The sequence below is a fragment of the Trachypithecus francoisi genome, unplaced genomic scaffold (assembly GCF_009764315.1).
Source record: "Trachypithecus francoisi isolate TF-2019V2 unplaced genomic scaffold, Tfra_2.0 Lachesis_group3, whole genome shotgun sequence".
Taxonomy (NCBI): domain Eukaryota; kingdom Metazoa; phylum Chordata; class Mammalia; order Primates; family Cercopithecidae; genus Trachypithecus; species Trachypithecus francoisi.
In genome coordinates, this window is record NW_022681468.1 from 124,217,474 (window position 1) to 124,240,742 (window position 23,269).

Here is a 23,269-nt window from a genome sequence, read left to right on the forward strand (position 1 = left end):
ATGCTACAAGTTTATAACTCAAGTCTCGGGTAACTGCAATTCCTAGAACACTAATGGTGTCTATTCATCCCAAGAATTACTACCTGAGAAAGTTCATACAGAAAAATTCTGCATGTGCAATTCTCATATTCAGAAATGTCAAGCAATATAGAATTTTTTTTCAGAAAAAAATACTGTTTGCAATGTATTATGGGTATGCAAATGAACCTGAATAATCATCTTTAGACTCCGGAAATACCTTAGTAATCACACGGTGCTCTTGGGGAAACCTTTAGGGGGCGAAGCCGGGGCCTTGCTGCCCAGGATTTTTTTTTTTTTTTTTTTTTTTTTTTTTTTTGAGACAGGGTCTCTGTCATCCAGGCTGGAGTGCAGTGGCGCAATCTCGGCTCACTGCAGCCTCTGCCTCCCGGGTTTAAGCGATTCTCCTGCCTCAGCCTCCCAAGTAGGTGGGATTTCAGGCGCAAGACACTGAGCCCGGCTAATTGCCCAGGACTTTTAAGCCCTGTCTCTAAAATAAAAATAAAAACATCTTAAAGATTTTTAAGTATATCTCACACATAATGCATATAGTCTATGTGCATACACAATTCAAAGAAAAGTAATAAAACACTGATGTCTCCCATCCAGTTCAAAAAGTATATTGTTAACATCTTTGAAGCCCTCGTTGGCCCATTTCCCCATCATACCCCTCACTCACTGTATGGGTAGTCACTATCTGGAATTTGTATTAACCATTCCTTTGCTCTTAACTGCCCCTCCTCGCCCCAACTATTAGAAAACGCCCGGCCGGGCGCGGTGGCTCAAGCCTGTAATCCCAGCACTTTGGGAGGCCGAGACGGGCGGATCACGAGGTCAGGAGATCGAGACCATCCTGGCTAACACAGTGAAACCCCGTCTCTACTAAAAATACAAAAAAAAAAACTAGCCGGGCGAGGTGGCGGGCGCCTGTAGTCCCAGCTACTCGGGAGGCTGAGGCAGGAGAATGGCGTAAACCCGGGAGGCGGAGCTTGCAGTGAGCTGAGATCCGGCCACTGCACTCCAGTCCGGGCGACAGAGCGAGACTCCGCCTCAAAAAAAAAAAAAAAAAAAAGAAAACTCCCTCCTAGCAATCCTCCCACCTCAGCCTCTTAACTAGCTGGGACCACAGGCACTCGCCACCACACCTGGCTAATTTTTGTATTTTTTGTAGAGACAGGTTCTGGCTTTCTTGCTCAGCCTGGTCTCAAACTTCTGGCCTCAAGCAAGCCTCCTGACTCAGCTTCCGGAGTTGCTGGATTACAGGCGTGAGACACAGCCGCCAGCTCTTCTTTCACTTTCTCCACGAGATTTTGCATCTATATAACATATAAAAAATGTATTACATATAATATATATTACACATATAATATATATATTATATAATTTATATATTATATATTTTATATAGTGTATATATAATATATTATATATAATGTATTTTTATATGTACTATATATAGTGTATACATAATATATATTATATATAGTGTATTTTAACATGTTTTCTAGCCTGCATTTACATTTTTAAAGTTTTTTTCTTTTTTTAATGGTGATAAAATATACATAAAATTTACCGTTTTAACCATTTTTAAGTGTACAGTTCAGTGGCATTAAATATATTCACTGTTCTGCAACCATCATTACTTTTCATTTTCAGAACTTTTCATCATCCCAAAACGCATTAAATAATGACTCCCCATTCTCACTCTCTCAGCCCCTGGCAACCACCATTTTACTTTCTGTCTTTATGATATTGCCTTTTCTGGTTGCCTCATATAAGTGGAATCTGGAATATTCGTCCATTTGTCCTTTTGTCTCTGGTTTATTTCATTTAGCATAATGTCTTTAAGGTTCATCCATGTTGTAACATGCATTGGAATTTTATTCTTTTTTTTTTTTTTTGAGATGGAGTTTTGCTCTTGTTGTCCAGGCTGGAGTGCAATGGCGTGATCTCAGCTCACTGCAACCTCCGCTTCCTGAGTTCAAGTGATTCTTCTGCCTCACCCTCCTGAGTAACTGGGATTACAGGCATGTACCACCACACCTGGCTAATTTTGTATTTTTAGCAGAGATGGGGTTTTACCATGTTGTTCAGGCTGATCTCCTGACCTCAGGTGATCTGCCCGCCTCGGCCTCCTAAAGTGCTGGGATTACAGGCGTGAGCCACCGCACCCGCCCAGAATTTTATTCCTTTTTAAGGATGAATAATATTCCATTATGTGGGTACACCACATTTTGTTTACCCATTCATTTGTTGATGGATGTGTTGTTTACACCTCTTGGTTATTGTAAATAATGCTTCCATGCAATTATTTTTAAATTTAAATTTAAATTAACTATCAGTAAAATTGAATTCTTCAGGTATACAGATCTATGATTTCTTTTTTTTTTGTCTTAAAAAAAATTTTTTTTTTTTTTGAGACGGGATCTCACTCTATCACCCAGGCTGGAATGCAGTGGTGCAATCTCGGCTCACTGTAATCTCCACCTCCCTGGCTCAAGTGATCCCACCTCAGCCTCCAGAGTAGCTGGGGCTACAGTTGTGGCCACCATGCCAGGCTAATTTTTGTATTTTTAGTAGAGACAAGGTTTCACCATGTTGCCCAGGCTGGTCTAGAACTCCTGGACTCAACGCCTCCAACCATCTCCGCCTTCCAAAGTGCTAGGATTACGGGCTTGAGCCACTGCCTGTTTTGTTTTGTTTCTTTTAGAGACTGGGTTTCCTATGTTGCCCAGGTTGGTCTCGAAATCCTGGCCTTAAGCAATCCCACAACCTCATCCTCCCAAAGTGCTGAGATTACAGGCATGAGCCACTGTAAGAGACACGGTCTCTCTGTTGCCCAGGTCTCAGCCTCCCAAGTAGCTGGGACTCCAGGTGCAAGCCACCATGTCCTGCTACTTCTTGTATTTTCTTTACAGGCGTGACCCACCACACCTGATCAGATTTATGATTTTAAATTTATTATTATTTTTTATCTTATCCTCACTGCATACTGACTGCATCTAAGATTTTTTTTTTTTTTTTTTTTTGAGATGGAGTCTCGCTCTGTCACCCAACCTGGAGTGCAGTGGTGCGATCTCGGCTCACTGCAAGCTCCGCCTCCCGGGTTTACGCCATTCTCCTGCCTCAGCCTCCCGAGTAGCTGGGACTGCAGGCACCGGCCACCTCGCCTGGCTAGTTTTTCGTATTTTTGAGTAGAGACGGGGTTTCACCGTGTTAGCCAGGATGATTTCGATCTCCTGACCTCGTGATCTGCCCCTCTCAGCCTCCCAAAGTGCTGGGATTACAGGCTTGAGTCACCGCACCCAGCCAAGATTTTTTATACATATGTATAGATTTGCATAGTCACCACCACAATCAAGATACAAAATAGTTTCATCACTCCAAAATTTCCTCATGCTGCTCTTTGTGGTCACACCTTCCTCTACTTGTAATCCTTTACAAACACTGACCTGTCCTCCATCACTAGTTTTGCCATTTCCGACATTTAAATGAAACATTCAGTACATACCCTTTTGAACTGGCTTCTTGTGCTCAGCATGATGCCTTGAGATTCACTCATGTTGTTGCATTCCTTTCTGTTCCTGTATGGCTGTACCATGAGTTGTTTACCCATCCACCTGTCATTTCCAGTTTTTAGTGACTGCTAACAGAGCTACTGTAAACATTTTTGTACAGATTTTTGTCTGAGCAAGAGTTTTCACTTCTCTAAACACCTAGAAGTGGGTATTCCTAAGTCTTATGGTAGGTGGATGTTTAACTTTATAATAACTGTTTTTACAGAGTAGTTATCAGTTTATATTCCCACCATCAATGTATGAGTTTCAGTTACTCCGCATCCTCTCCAACATGTAGAATTGTTCATTTTATTTTTTAAACCACTTCGGCTGGGCGCAGTGGCTCACGCCTGTAATTCCAGTACTTTGGGAGGCTGAGGCGGGCGGATCATGAGGTCAAGAGATCGAGACCATCCTGGCCAACATGGTGAAACCCAGTCTCTACTAAAAATAGAAAAATTAGCTGGTCCTGGTGGTGTGTGCCTGTAGTCCCAGCTACTCGGGAGGCTGAGGCAAGAGAATCACTTGAACCTGGGAGGCAGAGGTTGCAGTGAGCAGAGATCGTGCCATTGCACTCCAGCCTGGCGACAGAGAGAGACTCTGTCTCAAATAAATAAATAAATAAAATAAAATAAACCACTTCACTGGGTGTGTAGTGGTATCTCTGTGGTTTAATTTGCATTTTCCTAATGACTAATGATGTTGAGCATCTTCTCAAGCGCTTGTCATCCATGTATCTTCTTTGGTGAAGTGCCTGTTTAAGGAGCATAAAATATATAAGACATGCATAAAACATAAAGAAAAACAACTGGCTGGGCATGGTGGCTCACACCGGAAATCCCAGCACTTAGTGGGGCCAAGGTGGAAGATTGAGGCCAGGAGTTCGAGACCAGCCTGGCCAACATGGCAAAACTCCATCTCCACTAAAAATACAAAAATTAGCCACGCGTGGCAGAGGGCGCCGGTAATCCCAGCAACTCCGGAGGCTGAGGCATGAGAATTGCTTGAACCTGGGAAATGGAGGTTGCAGTGAACCAACATCACCCCACTGCAATCCAGCCTGGGCAACAGAGAGAGACTCTGTCTCAAAAAGAAAAAAAGGCCAGGCATGGTGCCTCACGCTTGTAATCCCAGCACTTTGGGAAGCTGAGGCGGGCGAATCATGAGGTCAGAAGTTCAAGACCAGCCTGGCCAACACAGTGAAACCGGGTCTCTACTAAAAATACAAAAATTAGCTGGGCATGGTGGTGTGTGCTTGTAATCCCAGCTACTCGGGAGCTGAGACAGGAGAGTCACTTGAACCCAGGAGGCGGAGGTTGCAGTGAGCCGAGATGACACCACGGCACTCCTACCTGGGCAACAGAGCTAGACTCCGAGGAAAGAGAAGGGGAGGGGGGGAGGGGAGGGGAGGGAGAGAAGGGGAGGGGGGGAGGGGAGGGGAGGGAAGGGGAGGGGAGGGGAGGGGAGGGGAGGGGAGGGGAGGGGAGGGGAGGGAAGGGGAAAAAAGAAAGGAAGAAAGAAGGAAGGAAAGAAAGGAAAGAAAGGAAGGAAGGAAGGAAGGGAAGGGAAAGAAAGGTGCTGGGCACAGTGGCTCACGCCTGTAATTCCAGCACTTTCGGAGGCCAAGGCATGTGGATCATGAGGTCAGGAGATTAAGACCACCCTGTCTAACATGGTGAAACCCCGTCTCTACTAAAACTACAAAAATTAGCTGGGTGTGGTGGCACGCACCTGTAGTCCCAGCTACTTGGGAGGCTGAGGCAGAAGAATGCTTGAACCCGGGAGGTGGAGGTTGCAGTGAGCCAAGATCATGCCACTGCTCTCCAGCCTGGTGACAGAGCGAGACTCCATCTCAAAAAAGAAAAACAAAGAAAAACAACAGATATACAGTAGACCCTTGAACAACATGGGGGGTTAGAGTTGCTGACCCCTCTCGCAGTTGAAAATTTGCATATAACTTTTTTTTGGTGGGGAGATGGGGTCTCACTGTGGTCCAAGCTGGAGTGCAGTGGCTTGATCTCAGCTCACTGCAACCTCCACCTCCTGGGCTCAAGCGATTCTCCTGTCTCAGCCTCCTGAGTAGCTGGGGCTACAGGCATGTGCCACCATGCCCAGCTAATTTTTGTATCTTTAGTAAAGACGGGGTTTTGCCATGTTGGCCAGGCTGGTCTAGAACTCCTGGCCACAAGTGATCAGCCCGCCTCGGCCTCCCAAAGTGCTGGGATTACAGGTGTGAGCCACCTCGCTGATGCATATAACTTCTGACTCTCCCTAAACTTAACTACAAATAGTCTACTGTTGACTGAAAGCCTTACAGGTAACAGTCGACTAACACATATTATGTGTGCTAAACGTATTATATACCGTATTCTTACTACAAAATGAGGTAGAGGAAGGAAAATGTTATTAAAGAAGAAGAGAAAATAGGATGGGCATGGTGGCTTTCGCCTGTAAACCCAGTACTTTGGGAGGCCAAGGCAGAAGGATCACTTGGGGCCAGGAGTTCAACACCAGCCTGTTCGAGATTTTGTCTCTACTAAAAAAAAAAAGAAAAGAAAAGAAAAAGAAGAAAGGAGGCCGGGCGCAGTGGCTCAAGCCTGTAATCCCAGCACTTTGGGAGGCCGAGACGGGCGGATCACGAGGTCAGGAGATCGAGACCATCCTGGCTAACACGGTGAAACCCCATCTCTACTAAAAAAAATACAAAAAACTAGCCGGGTGAGGTGGCGGGCGCCTGTAGTCCCAGCTACTCGGAGGCTGAGGCAGGAGAATGGCATAAACCCAGGAGGCGGAGCTTGCAGTGAGCTGAGAACCGGCCACTGCACTCCAGCCCGGGTGACAGAGTGAGACTCCGTCTCAAAAAAAAAAAAAAAAAACCAACGAAAAAAAAAGAAAAAGAAGAAAGGAAAAAAAATTGCCAGAGATGGCATCATGCATCTATATAGTCCTAGCTACTCAGGAGGCTGAGACACGAGAATTGCTTGAACCTGGGAGGCACAGGTTGCAATGAGATCACACCACTGTACTCCAGCCTGGCAACACAGTGAGACCTTGTCTCAAAAAAAAAAAAAAAAGAGAGAGAGAGAGAAAATATATTTAAATATATTTACTATTAAAAAAAAGCTCACTAAATAAACAAAAAGAACACATATTTACTGTTCATCAAGTGGAAGTGGGTCATCATAAAGGTCTTCTTCCGCATTGTCTTCACGTTTGGTACATTGAGGAGGGGGAGGAGAGGTTGGTTTTACTGTCTGAGGAGTGGCAGAGGAGGAAGATGTGGAGGTAGAAGGGAGGCAGGAGAGGCAGGCATACTCGCTTTAGTTTCAGTGCCCATATCATAAAGGGCATGTTGTAAAAGCGGTCTTGAATACTAGGAACACTTCTACCAGATTGTCTAATGTCAGTTGTTCTCTGGCACTGCATCTTCTCCATCTTCTTCATCATCTTGCACTGGTTTGAAGGCACTCATCTCCACCAAGTCATCTTCTATTCGTTCCTCTAGTGTGATATCTATTAGCTCTTGGATTTCTCCAAGATTCGTACCTTGAACCCTTTACCCCACACAAACCTCTTTTGCATATCCACAATGTCTTTTGTGATTTCCTTGACAGTCTCTGTCATAAATCCTGTGAAGTCATGTACAACATCTGGCCACAATTTTTCTCCAGTAGGAATTTATTGTTTCAGGTTTGATGGCCTTCACGAGTTTTTCTACAACATCTTCAATGGTGTAATCCTTCCAGACGTTCATGATGTTCTCTTGGTTGAGGTCCTCTTCCACAGTGTTGACAATCCCTTCCACAGAGTACGGGGTGTAATAAGCATTAAAGGTTCTTATGACCCCTTGATCTAGAGGATGAATTACAGACATCGTATTTAGGGGCAAGTAGATCACTTGCACCTTCGGTGTTGAACTCAAGGGGTTCCAGGTGGCCAAGATCATTGTCCAATATCAAAAGAACTTGGCTCACACCTGTAATCCCAGCACTTTGGGAGGTTGAGGCAGGTGGATCACTTGAGGTTGGGAGTTCGAGACCGGCCTGGCCAACATGGTGAAACCCTGTCTCTACTAAAAATACAAAAATTAGCCAAGCATGGTGGCACACACCTGTAATCCCAGCTACTCGGGAGGCTGAGGCAGGGGAATTGCTTGAACCTGGGAGGTGGAGGTTGCAGTGAGCCAAGATCAAGATCACGCCACTGCACTCCAGCCTGAGCGACAGAGCAAGATTCCATCTAAATAAAGAATGAATGAATGAATAAATAAATAAATAAATGGCAGCTCCTTACTGGCAAGATATAATACTTCCTGACTTTAAGGATAAAGCATTCAACCAATCCAGAAAAAGGGTTCTTGTTGTTCAGGCCTTCTTGTTGTACAAAGAGTGGCAGCTTTTGTTTATCTTTTCTCTTCAAAGCTTGGGGGTTAGCAGCTTTACAGATAAGGGAAGTTCTGATAATAAACCTGACCAAATTTGTACAAAACAATAGTTAGACTATCCCTTTCTGCCTTAAATCTTTGTGCTTGATTTTCTTCCTTACTAATAAACGTCTTTTGTGGCATATTCTTCCAGAACGGGGCACGTTCATCTGCATTAAAAACCTGTTCAGGTGGATATCTTTGTTGTCAGTGATTTTTTTTTTTTTTTTCGGAGACGAAGTCTCGCTCTGTTACCCAGGCTAGAGTGCAGTGGCATGATCTCCGCTCACTGCAACCTCCACCTCCCGGGTTTAAGCGATTCTTGGGCTTTAGCCTCCTGAGTAGCTGGGGCTACAGGCACATGTCACTGTGCCTGGCTAATTTTTGCATCTTTATTAGAGACAGGGGTTCACCATATTGGCCAGGCTGGTCTCGAACTCCTGACCTCAGGTGATCCACCCGCTTCGGCCTCCCAAAGTGCTGGGATTACAGGTGTGAGCCACATGCCCGGTCCTCACTTTCAATAATGAATAGAAGAAACAGAAGATCAACAAGAAAATCTAAGATTTGAAAACAATATAAATCAACTAGTCCTAACAGACATCCATAGAGCACTTGACCTAACAACAGCAGAATATATATTCACACGAAACATTCTCCAGGATAGGCCTTATGCTAGGAGACAGACAAACCTCAATGAATTTCAAAGGACAGGAGTTAACAAAATGTGTTCTCTAAGCCAGGTGTGGTGGTGTGAGCCTGTAGTCCGAGGTACTCAGGAGGCTGAGCCAGGAGGATCACTTGAGGCCAGAAGTTCTAGGCTGCAATGTGCTATGATCATGCTTGTGAATAGCCACTGTGCTGTAGCCGAGGTAACATAGCGAGGCCCAGTCTCTTAAAAAACAAAAAACAAGTATGTTAGTGATTGCTTAGGAGTGGGCGACATGGTGGTGTGGGTAGAGCAGTGATAGCCTAAGTGTAGAGAGTTTCTTTTTGAGGTGATAAAAATGTTCTAAAATTTATCGTGGTGACAGTTGCACATATCTGTGAATGTACTAAAAACTATTCAATTGTACACTTTAAATGGGTGAATTGTATGGTCTGTGGATTATATCAAATGTATATAAGCAGAATTGAAACCCCTCTGCAAGAAATGTGGTTCTGAGACCACCTTAGCAAATTATGATAAAATCTAGAATGAAGTAAACATAAAAACATTCAACTTCACTATCAATTAAGTAAATGCAAATTAAAACTATAATGAAATTCAACTTTGTGTCTATGGAATTGACAAGACTTAAAAATAATTCTAATATTCTGCATGAGCTAAGTCATGAGAATGCTGGCCATCAGAGGCCCTTCCACACCACCCTGTGATGTGAATATTATCACTATGATTCTCATACCATATGTGAGAAATATCTTCAGATAAGCAAATTTTATATATCCATCCGACAAACAATTCTTGAGGCCAAGGAGGTATCAGAGGGTGGCTTTTGTCTAAGGGCTGCAATGAAGAAGAGGTGGAATGAGAGATGGTTCCCTGTTCTCCTGCCCCACTCCAAGCTCTTCCTTCCTGGGGTCTGAGCTTCAGAAGCCACCTTAGAGTTCCTGGGTCCCATGAGAACCCCCAGGACTTTTGAAGCACTAGGGGCCTTGTGGTTCTAGGCCTCAGAGCAAACAGAGATTTGATGTGGGCTCCTGGGAGCAGCCCCCAACCTTTACCGGGCAAAAAAAGATGGGAAGTTCTGTGGTGTCTGGGGGACCAGTCTGCACCCTACCTCCGGAAGTCATATACGCAATCCAATGGCATGGGACAACCTCTCCTCTGAGCCCAGGGCCCAGCGCAGCCTGGATGCAGAAGGAGAAGTCTCTTCCTCAGAAGATCCTGCAGGGTAGGAGTGTGTGCACTGTGTTGGTCTAAGCACAATGGTCTGTGTCTAGATTTGCACGTGACCATGAGGTCACACTTTGGGGTTTTCTTCTAATGAAGGTTCTGAGTAGGGAGTTAAGTCAATGCCCCTCTGCTCTTCCCCAAGCTCCCTGTCAGAGAGGCCTCCCAAGGAGGATCTTGGGGCATTTGAGGCCAGAGGCTTAAGCAATTCAGAGAATTCTGGAGGCTGAAAAGCAGAGGAAGTCTTTTGTTTTTCCAAAGACCTCGGTGCGAATCCTAGATTCACCCATCTGACTGTGGGATCTTGGGCAAGCATTGCAGCACTCTAAGCCTCAGTTTCCCTGGGTGTTAAATGGCTCCTTCTGTGCAATTTTTGAGGGAAACGATTCAAGAGAGAGACAATAGGTAGCATTAATTCCCCAAGGAAGAGAAGTAGGCTCAGCCCGCCGAGCTGGGACAAAGACAAGTACAGGGGCGGGTCGAGAGGGTGCCCAAATCAGTTTCTACCAGGGGCTGCTGTGAGGATGGGTGGCAGGGGCGTGGGCGACGTCGCCCGGCACACACTGGCGGCGGCACCTCTCGCAGCTGCCGCTGATCCGGGTCTGGGAGGGGCGGGCACAACCCGTACGGAGGAGCTGGCTGGAGCGGGAAGGGGCGGGCCCTCGGCTGGGCTGGGCGGGGCGCTAAGCAGCGTGGGAGCGCGGCGGCGGTAGGGGAGGTAGGCCGGGCAAGGCAAGCGGACGTACGCTGCAGGCGGAAGACAGGTGGCGCCGAGGGCAGCCGGGCGAGAGGCGGGGCTTCGGCGGCGCGGCGGGAGGCGGGGCAGGAAAGCGCTCGCGGCGCAGCAGCCTCGCCCGTCGCGGAAAGTGGGCTCTGCCCGCTGTCCCCCGGGGGCTGCTTCCCGCCCCAGGCCTCCGCGGAGGACACGTGTCAGCACGTTCCCGCGGTTGTCATTCCATTGTCATAGCCCCTCCTCCAGGCCGGGAACCGCTCCCAGCCACCAACCCCGGCCCCATTATCCCTGGGCCCAACCTCCCCGCGAACCCGCGGTCCAGGCCTCGGTCTCTCTCCTCGGCAGCGAGCCGCGGCCCAGACCCCGGCAGAGGACCCTCCTCGGCACGTTCTCACCTCTGTCATCTCAGCCCTCTGCCTAGCTCCACCCCAGGCTTGGGAACCCGGCCCCTGACGGCCCATTGTCCGCGGGCCCAGCCCCGCGCTGAACGCACGCTCGCCCTTGCCCCTAACCAGCGTTGTCTCCCCCGGCAACGCGCAGTGACCTGAGATGCAGCCCTCAGGCTGGGCGACCGCCAGGGAGGCGACGGGCCGCGACGTGTTGGCTGCCGACCTCCGGTGCAGCCTCTTCGCCTCGGCCCTGCAGAGCTACAAGCGCGACTCGGTGCTGCGGCCCTTCCCCGCGTCCTACGCCCGCGGCGACTGTAAGGATTTTGAAGCCCTGGTGAGTGTGCTTTATCCTGGAGCTGCCCACTGCGTCCTGGACCAAGTGCCCTGTGGAACCAGAGGTAGAGGCAGTTCCATCCGCGCTAGTAAACATGACAGCCCCCAGACTTTCCATTCCCAGCTTGGCATGGCCTTGCCTTGGGGAAGGTTTCCATTAGCTAAGAACACTCCTAACACCCTCATGTCAACTCTCACTCCCAAGGCACTTGGTGGCTGCTTCTCTCCTGTCAATGACAAGTGACTCCGGGGACTGAAGTGAGGAATCAGGAATCGTTGCATAGTCCTCCACAGATTTTCTAGCCTGGCCAGAAATAGGGTTGATGTGAATCAGCTGTTTTGCTTAGCTAGAAAGATCCATCCTTTTGCAAATAGACACCAAAAAGTCACCAAAGCCACCCAGACCTTGGTCTTCAGATGAGGTGATCTATGGGCAGTGCTTTTATAAACTGTAACGTCCAGTACGTATGTCAGCTGTTATTTCTCTGATTCACCAGGCACTTTTTTTTTTTTGCAGAGTTCACCTCTGGGTCAGCATTCAAGATATCAGTTATCCTTATAATCCAAATGTTTCGAATTGCCTAGAAAAATATAACTTACCAAAATCGATTCAGTAAAAAGCAGAATATTGAAATAGCCAATAGCTGATATTCATTAAAGACACCGAACTCCATGTATCTTTGGGAACTGTCAAGTGTGGCAGTCTCCCTTCCTAGCCATGGAAGAGCATATTCTTGTTCATCAGCAAAGCTGTCACCATTTAATTGGTATCAGATTCTGACTTGCACAAGTAACATTCTTCACTGTTAAAAACTTGGAGGGGCCGGGCTTGGTGGGTCATGCCTGTAATCCTAGCACTTTGGGAGGCCAAGGCGGGGGCGGATCACCTGAGGTAGGGAGTTCGAGACCAGCCTCACTAACATGGGGAAACCCCGTCTCTATTAAAAATACAAAAATTAGCCGGGCATGGTAGCACATGCCTGTAATCCCAGCTACTCTGGAGGCTGAAACAGGAGAATTGCTTGAACCCGGGAGGCGGACGTTGGGGTGAGCCAAGATTGCGCCATTGCAGTCGAGCGTGGGCAACAAGAATGAAACTCCATTAAAAAAAAAAAAAAAGCAAAACAAAACAAAAAAACCTGGAGGGTGCCAGGTTATTAGGCGAACTTTTCTAAACTATTGTAGAAAAAGAAGAAAAAGGCTGGGTGGCTCACGCCTATAATCCCAGGAGTTTGGGAAGGCAAACCAGGAGGATCGTTTGAGACCAGCCTAGGCAGCATGGTGAAACCCTGTCTCTACAGAAAAAAAAAATTTAAGAATTAGCTGGGTGTGGTGGTGCGTGCCTGTAGTCCCAGCTACTTGGGAGGCTGAAGTGGGAGGATGGCTTGAGTCCAAGAGGTTGAGGCTGCAGTGAGCCGTGATCACACCACTGCACTCCAGCCTGGGCAACAGAGCAAGTCTTTCTCCCTCAAACAAAAATAAACAAAACAAAAAAACATTGAATTAGTAGTCAAAGCTTTTCCCTCAAAGAAAACTCTGGACGTAGCTGGTGTCATTGGTGAGTTCTAGCAATCACTGAGGGGATAAGTAATTCCCAGTTTTACACAGAGTATTAAAAAAGAGGCTAACATAACCTTGACCCTAAATCTAATAAGGTTGATGCAAAAAAAGAAAATTATAGGCTGAGTGTGGTGGCTCACACCTGTAATCCCAGCACTTTGGGAGGTTGAGGCGGGTGGATCCCAAGGTCAGGAGTTCAAGACCAGCCTGGCCAATATGGTGAAACCCCATCTCCCCATTATGGTGGCACGTGGCAGTAATCCCAGCTACTCGGGAGACTGAGGCAGGAGAATTGTTTGAACCGGGACTTGGGAGGCAGAGGTAGCAGTGAGCCGAGATCGTGCCACTGCACTCCAGCCTGGGCAACACAGCAAGACTCTGTCTTAAAAAAAAAAAGGAAAGAAAATTATAGGCCAATGTCATGAGTAGAAATGCAAAAATTATCTTCAAGGTATTAGGATCTTAAAGTTAGCAACTTATAAAAAAGGGTAATTCCTTATGACCAAGTTGGGTTCATCCCAGGAATGCAAAATTAGTTCAGCATTAGGCAATCAATTAATGACAGGAACCACATTGCTAGATTAAATGAGGTATTTATAATTAACACGTGTTTAGCGTTATCTCTGATGAAATCATCAGTGTTTGGTTCCTCCTTTGCTATCATTCCTAGGAGGTTGAGGGACAAACAAAGGCTGAGCCTCCTGGCCCCGCCTGGTCCTGGTAGCCCACCTAATGATGTGTTGAGGGCATCTCAAGTGGTGACCATGGTGCACAGGCGTTTCTGGGTACCGGAAGTGTGAGGTTGGAGAAAGAGGCAAGTTCACTGACTTCCCTTGAGGTTTGTTCTTGCAGGTTCAGATACTCAGTTTTCTGAGTGTGCTATATCAGAGCCTTGGGAACGAAACTTCCTTCGGTTTTGGCAACAGGTACTTATGGAGTGTTTGCTATGGGCCAGGTGCTAAGGATACAGGATTAGACCCTTGAAGAGGTTAACAGTGTGCTCAGCCATACTAGGTAAGTGCGGTACAACATGGAAGCCCACAGCAAGGACACCCCCTAGCTCTCAGCTGTGGGCCAGGCTCTGGGAACACCAACTAGGGTTGGAGGCTGATGCTTTGTCGAGTCCCAAGGCAGAACTTCAAGAGCAGAGAAGAGGGAAAGAGTATTCCAGGAGGAGCAGCAGGATGGTCAGAAAGCCAGGAGGTGTGAGCTTACAGAGAAGGACAAAACTGCTTTAGTGTAACTGTTGTGGGGAACAGGAAGAGATGAGGCCAGCCTATGGAGCATGCAGGGCTACACATGTCCTGCTAAGTTGTGGAGATTTTTATCCTTGGGCAGGGGAGGGTATTGGGGTGAGATCCAGAAAGACAGCCGTGGTGGCAGGTGAGAGAAGGACCTGTTTGGGAGGAGTGTTTCGGGTCAGGAGTCAGAGGGATCAAACTCACAATGCAGCTTGAAAAAAAAAAAAAAAAATTGAGATGGGGTCTCGCTATGTTGTCCAGGCTGGTGTTGAACTTCTGGGTGCAAGCAATTCTCCCACCTCATCCTTCCAAAGTGCTGGGATTACAGGCGTGAGCCACTGCACTTGGCCACAGTGCAACTTTATTTTTTACCAAGAAACATACCTTCAAGTGGACTAGAATGCTCAACTTATTTTCTTTCTGCTGGAAGGTCTTGGCCAATGGAATCAGGTTTGTTTGGTGAATATGGGATACATGCAAAGGGACCTGTGGAATTGTTTTGATCATGCTCTTTAAAATTTATTTTTAATTATGCAAGTAATGTTTGAATATATTCTCATTATAAAAAAGTTCAAATGATACCAGTAAAGTAAACATGCCCCTAATAGATCTCACTCTATCCCTCACCCCTCTGCAAAGGTATCAGTTGCTCTGTTTAGGGCACATCCTCTCCCCTCTCCCCCACCCCACTTGTAATCCCTTAAGAGAGCATCAGTTGGCCGGGCACGGTGGCTCACGCCTGTAATCCCAGCACTTTGGGAGGCCGAGGCGGGCGGATCACGCGGTCAGGAGATCGAGACCATCCTGGCTAACATGGTGAAACCCCGTCTCTCCTAAAAATACAAAAAAATCAGCCGGGCATGGTGGCGAGTGCCTGTAGTCCCAGCTACTCGAGAGGCTGAGGCAGGAGAATGGCATGAACCCTGGAGGCGGAGCTTGCAGTGAGCTGAGACTGCGCCACTGCACTCCAGCCTGGGCAACAGAGTGAGACTCCGTCTAAAAAAAAAAGAAAAAAAAAGCATCAGCAATGTAGGTTGCCCCAAAAAGCCACCTCCTCTAAAGAGACAGACTGCCCTTCCCATGGGGCTTATTGTACCAGTCCCAGACAGTTACCCTTTCTCTTGAGGGCTACTGGAGAAACACAGATTCTTACCATCCAGTTCTGTTGCCATATTCCTTATTGGGCACCCATTGTTGAGGAAAGTAGCCCAGACCACATAGATTCTTGGCTGTCTGTAGGCATGGCCGTCAGCAGCAAGGCTGCTCACTGGTGGGGCCCGGCACCATCTCTGGGGACATACATACATTCTTAGATAAACACACTTTAGGTCTCCTTTTGCCACATGTCGTATGAGTTACTGAAATGATGCAGAGAAGTGGGCATCTGGACCTGTATCTGAATCAAAGTCTAACTTTTAAAGAAAAAGGAATCAGGTCTGGACTTGACTGACTAGATCATTTTGTAGTTACCTGAAGAAGAAAAGTGTGGAGCTGTTAAAAAATCTCTTGGCCAGGCACGGTGGTTCACACCTGTAATCCCAGCCCTCTGGGAGGCTGGGGTGGGTGGGTCATTTCAGTACAGGAGTTCAAAAGCAGCCTGGGCAACACGGCGAAACCCTGTCTATATAAAGAGATGAAAAAAATTAGCCTGTGTGGTGGTGCATGCCTGTAGTCCCAGCTACTCAGGAGGCTGAGGTGGGAGGTTCACCTGAGCCACAGGCTCAAGGCTGTAGTGGGCCATGATTGTGCCCCTGCACTCCATTCTGGGTGACAGAGTGGGACCCTGTCTCAAAAAGTCTTTCGCTTTCATTTGTTTAGTTAAAAGCACTAGGAAGTAATGTGAAAGTTTACCATTTTCAGTCATTTAAATCTTTCTCCACACTGTGAGGTGTTATTACACACCTATAACACAAGGGTTGCAGTTTCCAAAAATTAGAGCAGTGACTTAAATTACTTTATTGATTGGTGATTTCCTGAGAACTCCCCACTGCTGAACCGAGCTCTTGGCTTTAGGTCTGATCTAGCATTATCTTGTCACTGTCCCCAAAGTCCCAGATTATCTCTGAGGTGTCTTGTTTTGAGACCATTTCCGTGCCGATAAGCTCTCTGATTTATTATTATTATTATTCTTTTGAGATGGAGTTTCCCTCTTGTTGCCCAGGCTGGAGTGGTGCAATGGTGCAATCTCGGCTCACTGCAACCTCTGCCTCCTGGGTTCAAGCGATTATCCTGCCTGTCTCCCTAGTAGTTGGGATTACAGACAGATGCCATGACGCCCAGCTAATTTTTGTAGTTTTAGTAGAGATGGGGTTTCACCATGTTGGTCAAGGCTGGTTTTGAACTCCTGACCTCAGGTGATTTGCCCTCCTCGGCCTCCCAGACTGCTGGGATTACAGGGATGAGCAACCGCGCCTGGCCAGCTCTCTGATTTTACACTGGGAGCTTTTGGTATTTCCAGTGCCTGGCTTGGGAAGTACTTATCAAACGTTTGAGGAATTACGTTGTGTGTGTGCTGAATACCCGGTCTCAGGATTTCTTACCTTGTTTTTTGGGACTGGGGTTGGATGAAAGAACCCATACGTAGCATTCTTGGGATTCTCTGTACCCCTTGACCATTGGCCTCCAAACTTCAGGTTTGTCACTTGACACAGTCGCAGCTGTAAAGTTTTTTGTTTGTTTCCCCCCCTGCCCCCCAAAATAGCATGTTCTGGTTCTCCATTAGCCTGTAGACCCTTTCTGGGGGTGGGAAGTGGGTGGGACGGGCTTCTTTGTGTTAGCTCCAAGCCCTCGCTGCTTAGTGTGGTTGAGGACCAGCAACATGAGCCTCACCTGGGTGCTCATTAGAAAAGCAGGCCCTGGCCAGGCGCAGTGGCTCACACCTGTAATCCCTACACTTTGGGAGGCCGAGGCAGGTGGGAGGTCGGGAGATCGAGAGCATCCTGGCTAACATGGTGAAACCCCGTCTCTACTAAATATACAAAAAATTAGCCGGGTGAGGTGGCGGTCGCCTGTAGTCCCAGCTACTCAGGAGGCTGAGCCAGGAGAATGGCGGGAACCCGGGAGGCAGAGCTTGCAGTGAGCCGAGATCACGCCACTGCACTTCAGCCTGGGTGACAGAGCGAGACTCTGTCTCAAAAAAAAAAGAAAAGAAAAGCAGGCCCTGCCCCAGACCTATCCAGTCAGGATCTGCATTTTAACAAATCTGGGCAATCTGTATACATAGTGAAGCCTGAAAAGCATTGCATTAAGCTTACCCTGGGGCCGGGCGCGGTGGCTCAAGCCTGTAATCCCAGCACTTTGGGAGGCCAAGACGGGTGGATCACGAGGTCAGGAGATCGAGACCATCCTGACTAACACGGTGAAACCCCGTCTCTACTAAAAAAATACAAAAAACTAGCCGGGCGAGGTGGTGGGCGCCTGTAGTCCCAGCTACTCGGGAGGCTGAGGTAGGAGAATAGCGTGAACCTGGGAGGCGGAGCTTACAGTGAGCTGAGATCCAGCCACTGCACTCCAGCCTGGGTGACAGAGCGAGACTCCATCTCAAAAAAAAAAGAAAAAAAGAAAAAAAAAGCTTACCCTGTTCTCATTTGGGGTGCCAGACTGCTCTAATTGGGTCTCCTGGTCCTGGAGGAGTAAGGAGTCTTTCTCTTTTTTTCCTTCTTCTTTCTGGTTTCTGGCTTGCACTGTCTAGACACAGTGACTCCCCAGTGTCTGGGTTAAAGCACATATAAGCTCCTCTCTGTCCTGACCCCTCCTGATGCCTTCCCATCTTTGTTGAAGCAAACTCCCTCTCATCCTTTAAGATGAACCTGAAATTTCCACCTTATTCTGTGCCTCCACTCCCTAGCAGTGAGGAGTCCTTCCTTTGGGTTTCTTTACAATTTAAAAATTTTACTTTTATAAATAATACTTTGATAAGCATCCTTCTACATTAATCATTGTTTATATCTGTTGTTATCTTTTTGAGATACATTCTGAGAGGTGAAATTGCTGGTTCATGGCTTTTTCTTTTCTTCTTTTTTTTTTTTTCTGAGACATGGTCTTGCTCTGTTGCCCAGTTTGGAGTGCAGTGGTGTGATCTTGGCTCACTGCAACCTCTGCCTCCTGGGCTCAAGCGATCCTCCCACTTCAGCCTCCCATGTAGCTGGGACCCCAGGCACATACCACTGTGCCTGGCTAATTTTTGTATTTTTATTTATTTATTTTTATTTTTATTTTTATTTTATTTATTTATTTATTTTTTTGAGACAGCGTCTCACTCTGTCGCCCAGGCTGGAGTGCAGTGGCCAGATCTCAGCTCACTGCAAGCTCCGCTGCCTCCTGGGTTCATGCCATTCTCCTGCCTCAGCCTCCCTAGAAGCTGGGACTACAGGCGCCCACCACCACGCCCGGCTAATTTTTGTATTTTTAGTAGAGATGGGGTTTCACCGTGTTCACCAGGATGGTCTCGATCTCCTGACCTCGTGATCCGCCTGCCTCGGCCTCCCAAAGTCCTGGGATTACAGGTGTGAGCCACCACGCCCGGCCAATTTTTGTATTTTTAGTAGAGATGGGGTTTCACCATGTTGCCCAGGCTGGTCTCAAACTCCTGGACTCAAGCAATCTGCCTGTCTCAGTCTTCCAAAGTGCTGGGATTATAGGTGTGAGCCACCATGCCTGGCTTATGGCTAACCTTTCTAAGGAAGGCTTTCAATGCTTATTTCCATATTGGAAGTTGAATATTGACATTAGCTGGGGAAGATCATTATTATTATTATTATTATTATTATTATTACTATTGGATTAAAAGAAAAAAAGGCAGGAGTCTCGCTATGTTGCCTAGGCTGGTCTACAAACTCCTGGTCTCAAGCAGGAGTTGTGCCACTGAGCCCAGTTTGGAAAGATCATTCTTTACAATCCTCAACCTTGACTGTCATTGAAATCACGTGGGAAACTAAGGAAAAAACCCCTGACGTCCGAGCCCCATCCTCAGAGATTCTGATTTGATTGGTTTGAAGTGCAGCCTGGGCATTGAGATTTTTTGTTTACTTACAGATAATATGTAGCTTTTCTATTTTTCTATTAACTGATTTGATTATTTTCATGAGCATCCATAACTGCTGGATGGTAAGGAAATGATAACAATTAGATTTGTTAATAATAAAAGTGCCTATTAGGTCTATACTTGATATCTCAAGGTAAGATTCTTGGTCCCTCAGATTACCTTTTTATTTCTGTGCTCCTCTCAAAGATGGCATCTGAAGAGTGGAGGAGAAAAAGTACACAGGTCTGAAAGTATACGAGTACAGACATAGATACATGTAATATGATGTGACTGTCAGTGGGTAGGTTATCAGCTAATGGGATGGTGATATGGAGGATGAAGGGGGTGGGATCCATTCCTCCAGAACTAGCCATCTCTTTCTTTCCCAACCATCCCAGAAAAGCAGACCTTTCCTTAGCAGATTGGTGAGCAGCAGAGAGGGAGCATTTGATTGATAATATAGCAACCAACACCTGTACCCCACTAATAGCACTTACTGTTTGTGTGGCACTGTCCTGAGCTGTTTCTACATGTAGCTCATTTAGTCCTCCTAACAACTCAGGGTTGTAGGTTTTATTATTATCTTCATCATCGTCAGCTAATCACTAGATGTAGTGATGGCACACCACTCTTGCTGCCAGGCACTGGGACTAAAAGTTCCTAGGAGAACCCTTTAGGGTCCCCATGCTGGCTCCTCCTGTGCAGAGTTCTTTTGTAGACTCTGATCCCTAATCTGTTTGGCAAATCTGGCCTTTCATACTGTAGGTTTGTGCAAAGCAAATTGTACCTGCGGTATCCACCTCTTCAGCCTACATCTCAGCAGCCTCCCAGCTCCAATCATCGCACCTGCCCCACTGTTCTGGGTGTCACCATGGTCCTGAGAATGGTGACCTTGGCAGACTTTTGGTTCATTTCCTTCGCAGCATCTCCACCACATCTAGTAACTATGGCCGCTGACACTTTCCTAGACAAGTATGTTTTTCAGATGTTTGTTCTTTCCTGTTGCCACAACTTTCTAGGACAACATTGTCTAAGATCAAAACCTGAGTATCTCCAGCTTTTCCTGTTAAGAATCACTTGTACCCACATCTGTAAACACAGATTCCTGGGCTACCTCCTCCCCAGGAGCTTGTGATCAAGGTGATTGCTCCTGCTCAAAGCAAGGAGGTTGAGTTGCCTCTTTGTAGCTCATTGGTCCTCTCTTTCCTCCGTGAGGCCTGTTCACCCAAACTACCTCTTTCCTAAGAGGCTTCTCTTCCCAAACCCCTGAAACTCTCAGCTCTGCTCACCATTCAGATTCCCCCAACTATCTCTCCAGCTATATCCTTCCTTATTCCCCATAGCAGAGGCTGCAGATGTGTTGCCTGTGAGCTGACGGATTTTGTTTGTCCTCTAGCTTTTTAGAAATTGGGAAATTAAAAAGACAGCTTGTTGATTTCTTTTTGAAACAAAAATTGGAGGCCTTGCCGCCTTTGGTGGAGGTTGCCCTAGGGCAGGAAGAAGTTGGAGCTGAGGGTTGGTTGGCCTTAGCTATTAATGGAGGCCAGAGTCACCAGTTCAACAGTCTTCACAACTCTTTCCCGGACTCCCCTGTTACTCATTTTCTTTACCTCTCAGGCCCTGGGGAACATTTGAGCCTAGGAGCACTTTTTGGGACACACTCTGCTCACTTCTCTGCCCATCTGCCCTGCTCTTTCCCACCTGGAGTGGGAAACCCTCCCCATCCCTGGAAATGCCTGCCTTCCTCTTCAACAATTATTCTTCTGGACCAGTTGGCAAATGACTTCCACTGCCATATACTGATGTGTGATTCAGAATGCTTGCCTGGATGGTGATTTCTTCCACATGCCCCTATACTACATATCACATACATCTTTCTCCCTACCTTTGGTTTAGGCACAGCCAGTGGCTGTCTCAGTTGCATTATTTTGGGATTGGGGGGAATTCCAATATCATATCTAATTAGCTTCCCAAAACAGCCTCTTAAAAGTTCTGCCGGAATTGTTCCTTTGGGCTAAAATACTCAGTCCACTACTAAATTTCTCCATTCATTTGGTAGAAGGGTATGGCAGGAGAATAGACTCCGGAGTCGGGCCGCCTGGCTTCATATCCCTGCCCTGCCACAGAATAGCTGTGTGTCCCTAGGCAAGGTGCTTAGCATCTCCAAGCCTCAGTTTCCTCATCTTCAAAATAGGTTGTGAGAATAACACGAGATAACAGAATAAATTCATGCAAAGCATTTATTCTGGTGGCTGGCACCTATAAGGGTTCAAATAAATAGTTGCTATTACTCTTTGTTCTTAACTTCATGCCAGGTTCCAGGCTGGCATGGGGCTCCAGGGTAAGTAAGATGTGGTTGGCCTCAGGGAGTGTTTGTCCCAACCAGATATGAGTTGGCCCCAGAGGGTCAGGTACCAACATGGGGCTCTGCTGTAATTGTTGAACATAGAACACAGTTTTTGAGTACAGAGGTTGTAGGTGGTCAGGGAAGGCTTCACATGGGAGGTGATTGCTGGCCTTGAATACTCAATGGGATGTCATGCTAGGCAGCCACAGAAGCACAGAGGAAGAAAGCCATAGGTCACTTGGAATAGCATTGGGGTTGGGGAGGGAACTGGTGGCAGGAAGTACTATTAGGCAGAGAGGCCAGACTGGATTCCTAAGGGCCTTATTAAGGGTAGGAGTACTAGATTTAGCAAATAAAAATATAGGCCACCTAGTTAAATTTGAATTTCAGCTGAGCAACCAATAAGTTTTTTTTTTTTTTTTTTTTTTTTTTTTTAGATGAAGTTTCACTCTTGTTGCCCAGGCTGGAGTGCAGTGGCGTGATCTTGGCTCACTGCAACATCCACCTTCCCGGTTCAAGCGATTCTCCTGCCTCAGCCTCCCAAGTAGCTGGGATTAAAGGTGCCCGCCACCACGCCTGGCTAATTTTTTGTATTTTTAGTAGAGACAGGGTTTCACGATGTTAACCAGGCTGGTCTTAAAGTTCTGATCTTAGGTAATCCACCCACCTCGACCTCCCAAAGTGCTGGGATTTTAAGTATAAATATATCCCAAATATTGCATGGGTTATTTATACTAAAAAAAAATTTGTTGACTGAACACAGTGGCTCATGCCTGTAATCCCAGCACTTTGTGAGGCTGAGGCTGGTGGATTGCATGAGCCCAGGAGTTTTGAGACCAGCGTGGGCAACATGGTGGAACCCTGTCTCTACAAAAAATTAGCTGGGCATGATGTCACATACCTTTAGTCCCAGCTACTCTGGAGGCTGAGGTGGGAGGATTGCTTGAGCCCGGAAGGTCGACACTGCTGTGAGCTGTGATCTTGCCACTGCACTCCAGCCTGGGTGACAGAATGAGACCCCGTCCCCTGTCTTTTATTAAAAAGGGTCTTTTGTTGTTGTTGTTGTTGTTGTTTTGAGATGGAGTCTCGCTCTGTCGCCCAGGCTGGAGTGCAGTGGCCGGATCTCAGCTCACTACAAGCTCTGCCTCCCTAGTTTATGCCATTCTCCTGCCTCAGCCTCCCGAGTAGCTGGGACTACAGGCACCTGCCACCTCGCCCAGCTAGTTTTTTGTATTTTTTAGTAGAGACGGGGTTTCACCATGTTAGCCAGGATGGTCTCGATCTCCTGACCTCGTGATCCGCCCGTCTCGGCCTCCCAAAGTGCTGGGATTACAGGCTTGAGCCACCGCGCCCGGCCTGTTGTTGTTGTTTATCTGAAATTCAAATTTAACCGGGCACAGCGTATTTTAAATGGCAACCCTACTTGTGTGCCTGGTTCCCAAAAGGCCCTGCTAAAATGCAGACAGGTTTTAGTCACAAGAGGAAGAATCCCATTAAATTGTTAAAGCAGATTTATTTTTCAGAGTAACATGAAAAGTGAAATGGAACATAAAGAAGGTCAGTTGAGGAGTTAAAGAGTGTGGACAGATGGTGGGGAGCCAGGAGGGCAGGATGCAGCAAGGACCCTGTCTGGGCAGATGCAGTGGGAGGGCCTGGAAGAGGCCTGGGTCCAGCTTGAAGCTGGGAGATGTCTCTCCCCTTTGTCCAGACTGAGTCCCTGAAAGGCGCCTGGCTAGCTGACTGTCCTTTTG

General features: G+C 47.0%; 1 protein-coding gene and 1 non-coding gene across 4 annotated transcripts in view; both read left to right on the forward strand.

Annotated features, from left to right (window-relative positions):
- The first annotated feature begins 10,634 nt into the window (after positions 1–10,634).
- Positions 10,635–23,269, forward strand: part of PARP16 (poly(ADP-ribose) polymerase family member 16) — a 33,545-nt gene continuing 20,910 nt past the window's right edge. Inside the window, exon 1 of one of the 3 annotated variants that reach the window (XM_033189744.1) lies at positions 10,635–11,348. In XM_033189744.1, coding sequence (XP_033045635.1) covers positions 11,175–11,348 — 174 coding nt within the window. In that variant the 5' untranslated portion in view covers positions 10,635–11,174. The remainder of the gene's footprint in view (positions 11,349–23,269) is intronic. The other 2 variants (XM_033189743.1, XM_033189742.1) reach the window with 2 other exon arrangements.
- LOC117071883 lies at positions 12,016–12,146 on the forward strand. The gene has a single exon (XR_004432611.1). It is a non-coding gene; the product is annotated as a small nucleolar RNA SNORA24 (small nucleolar RNA).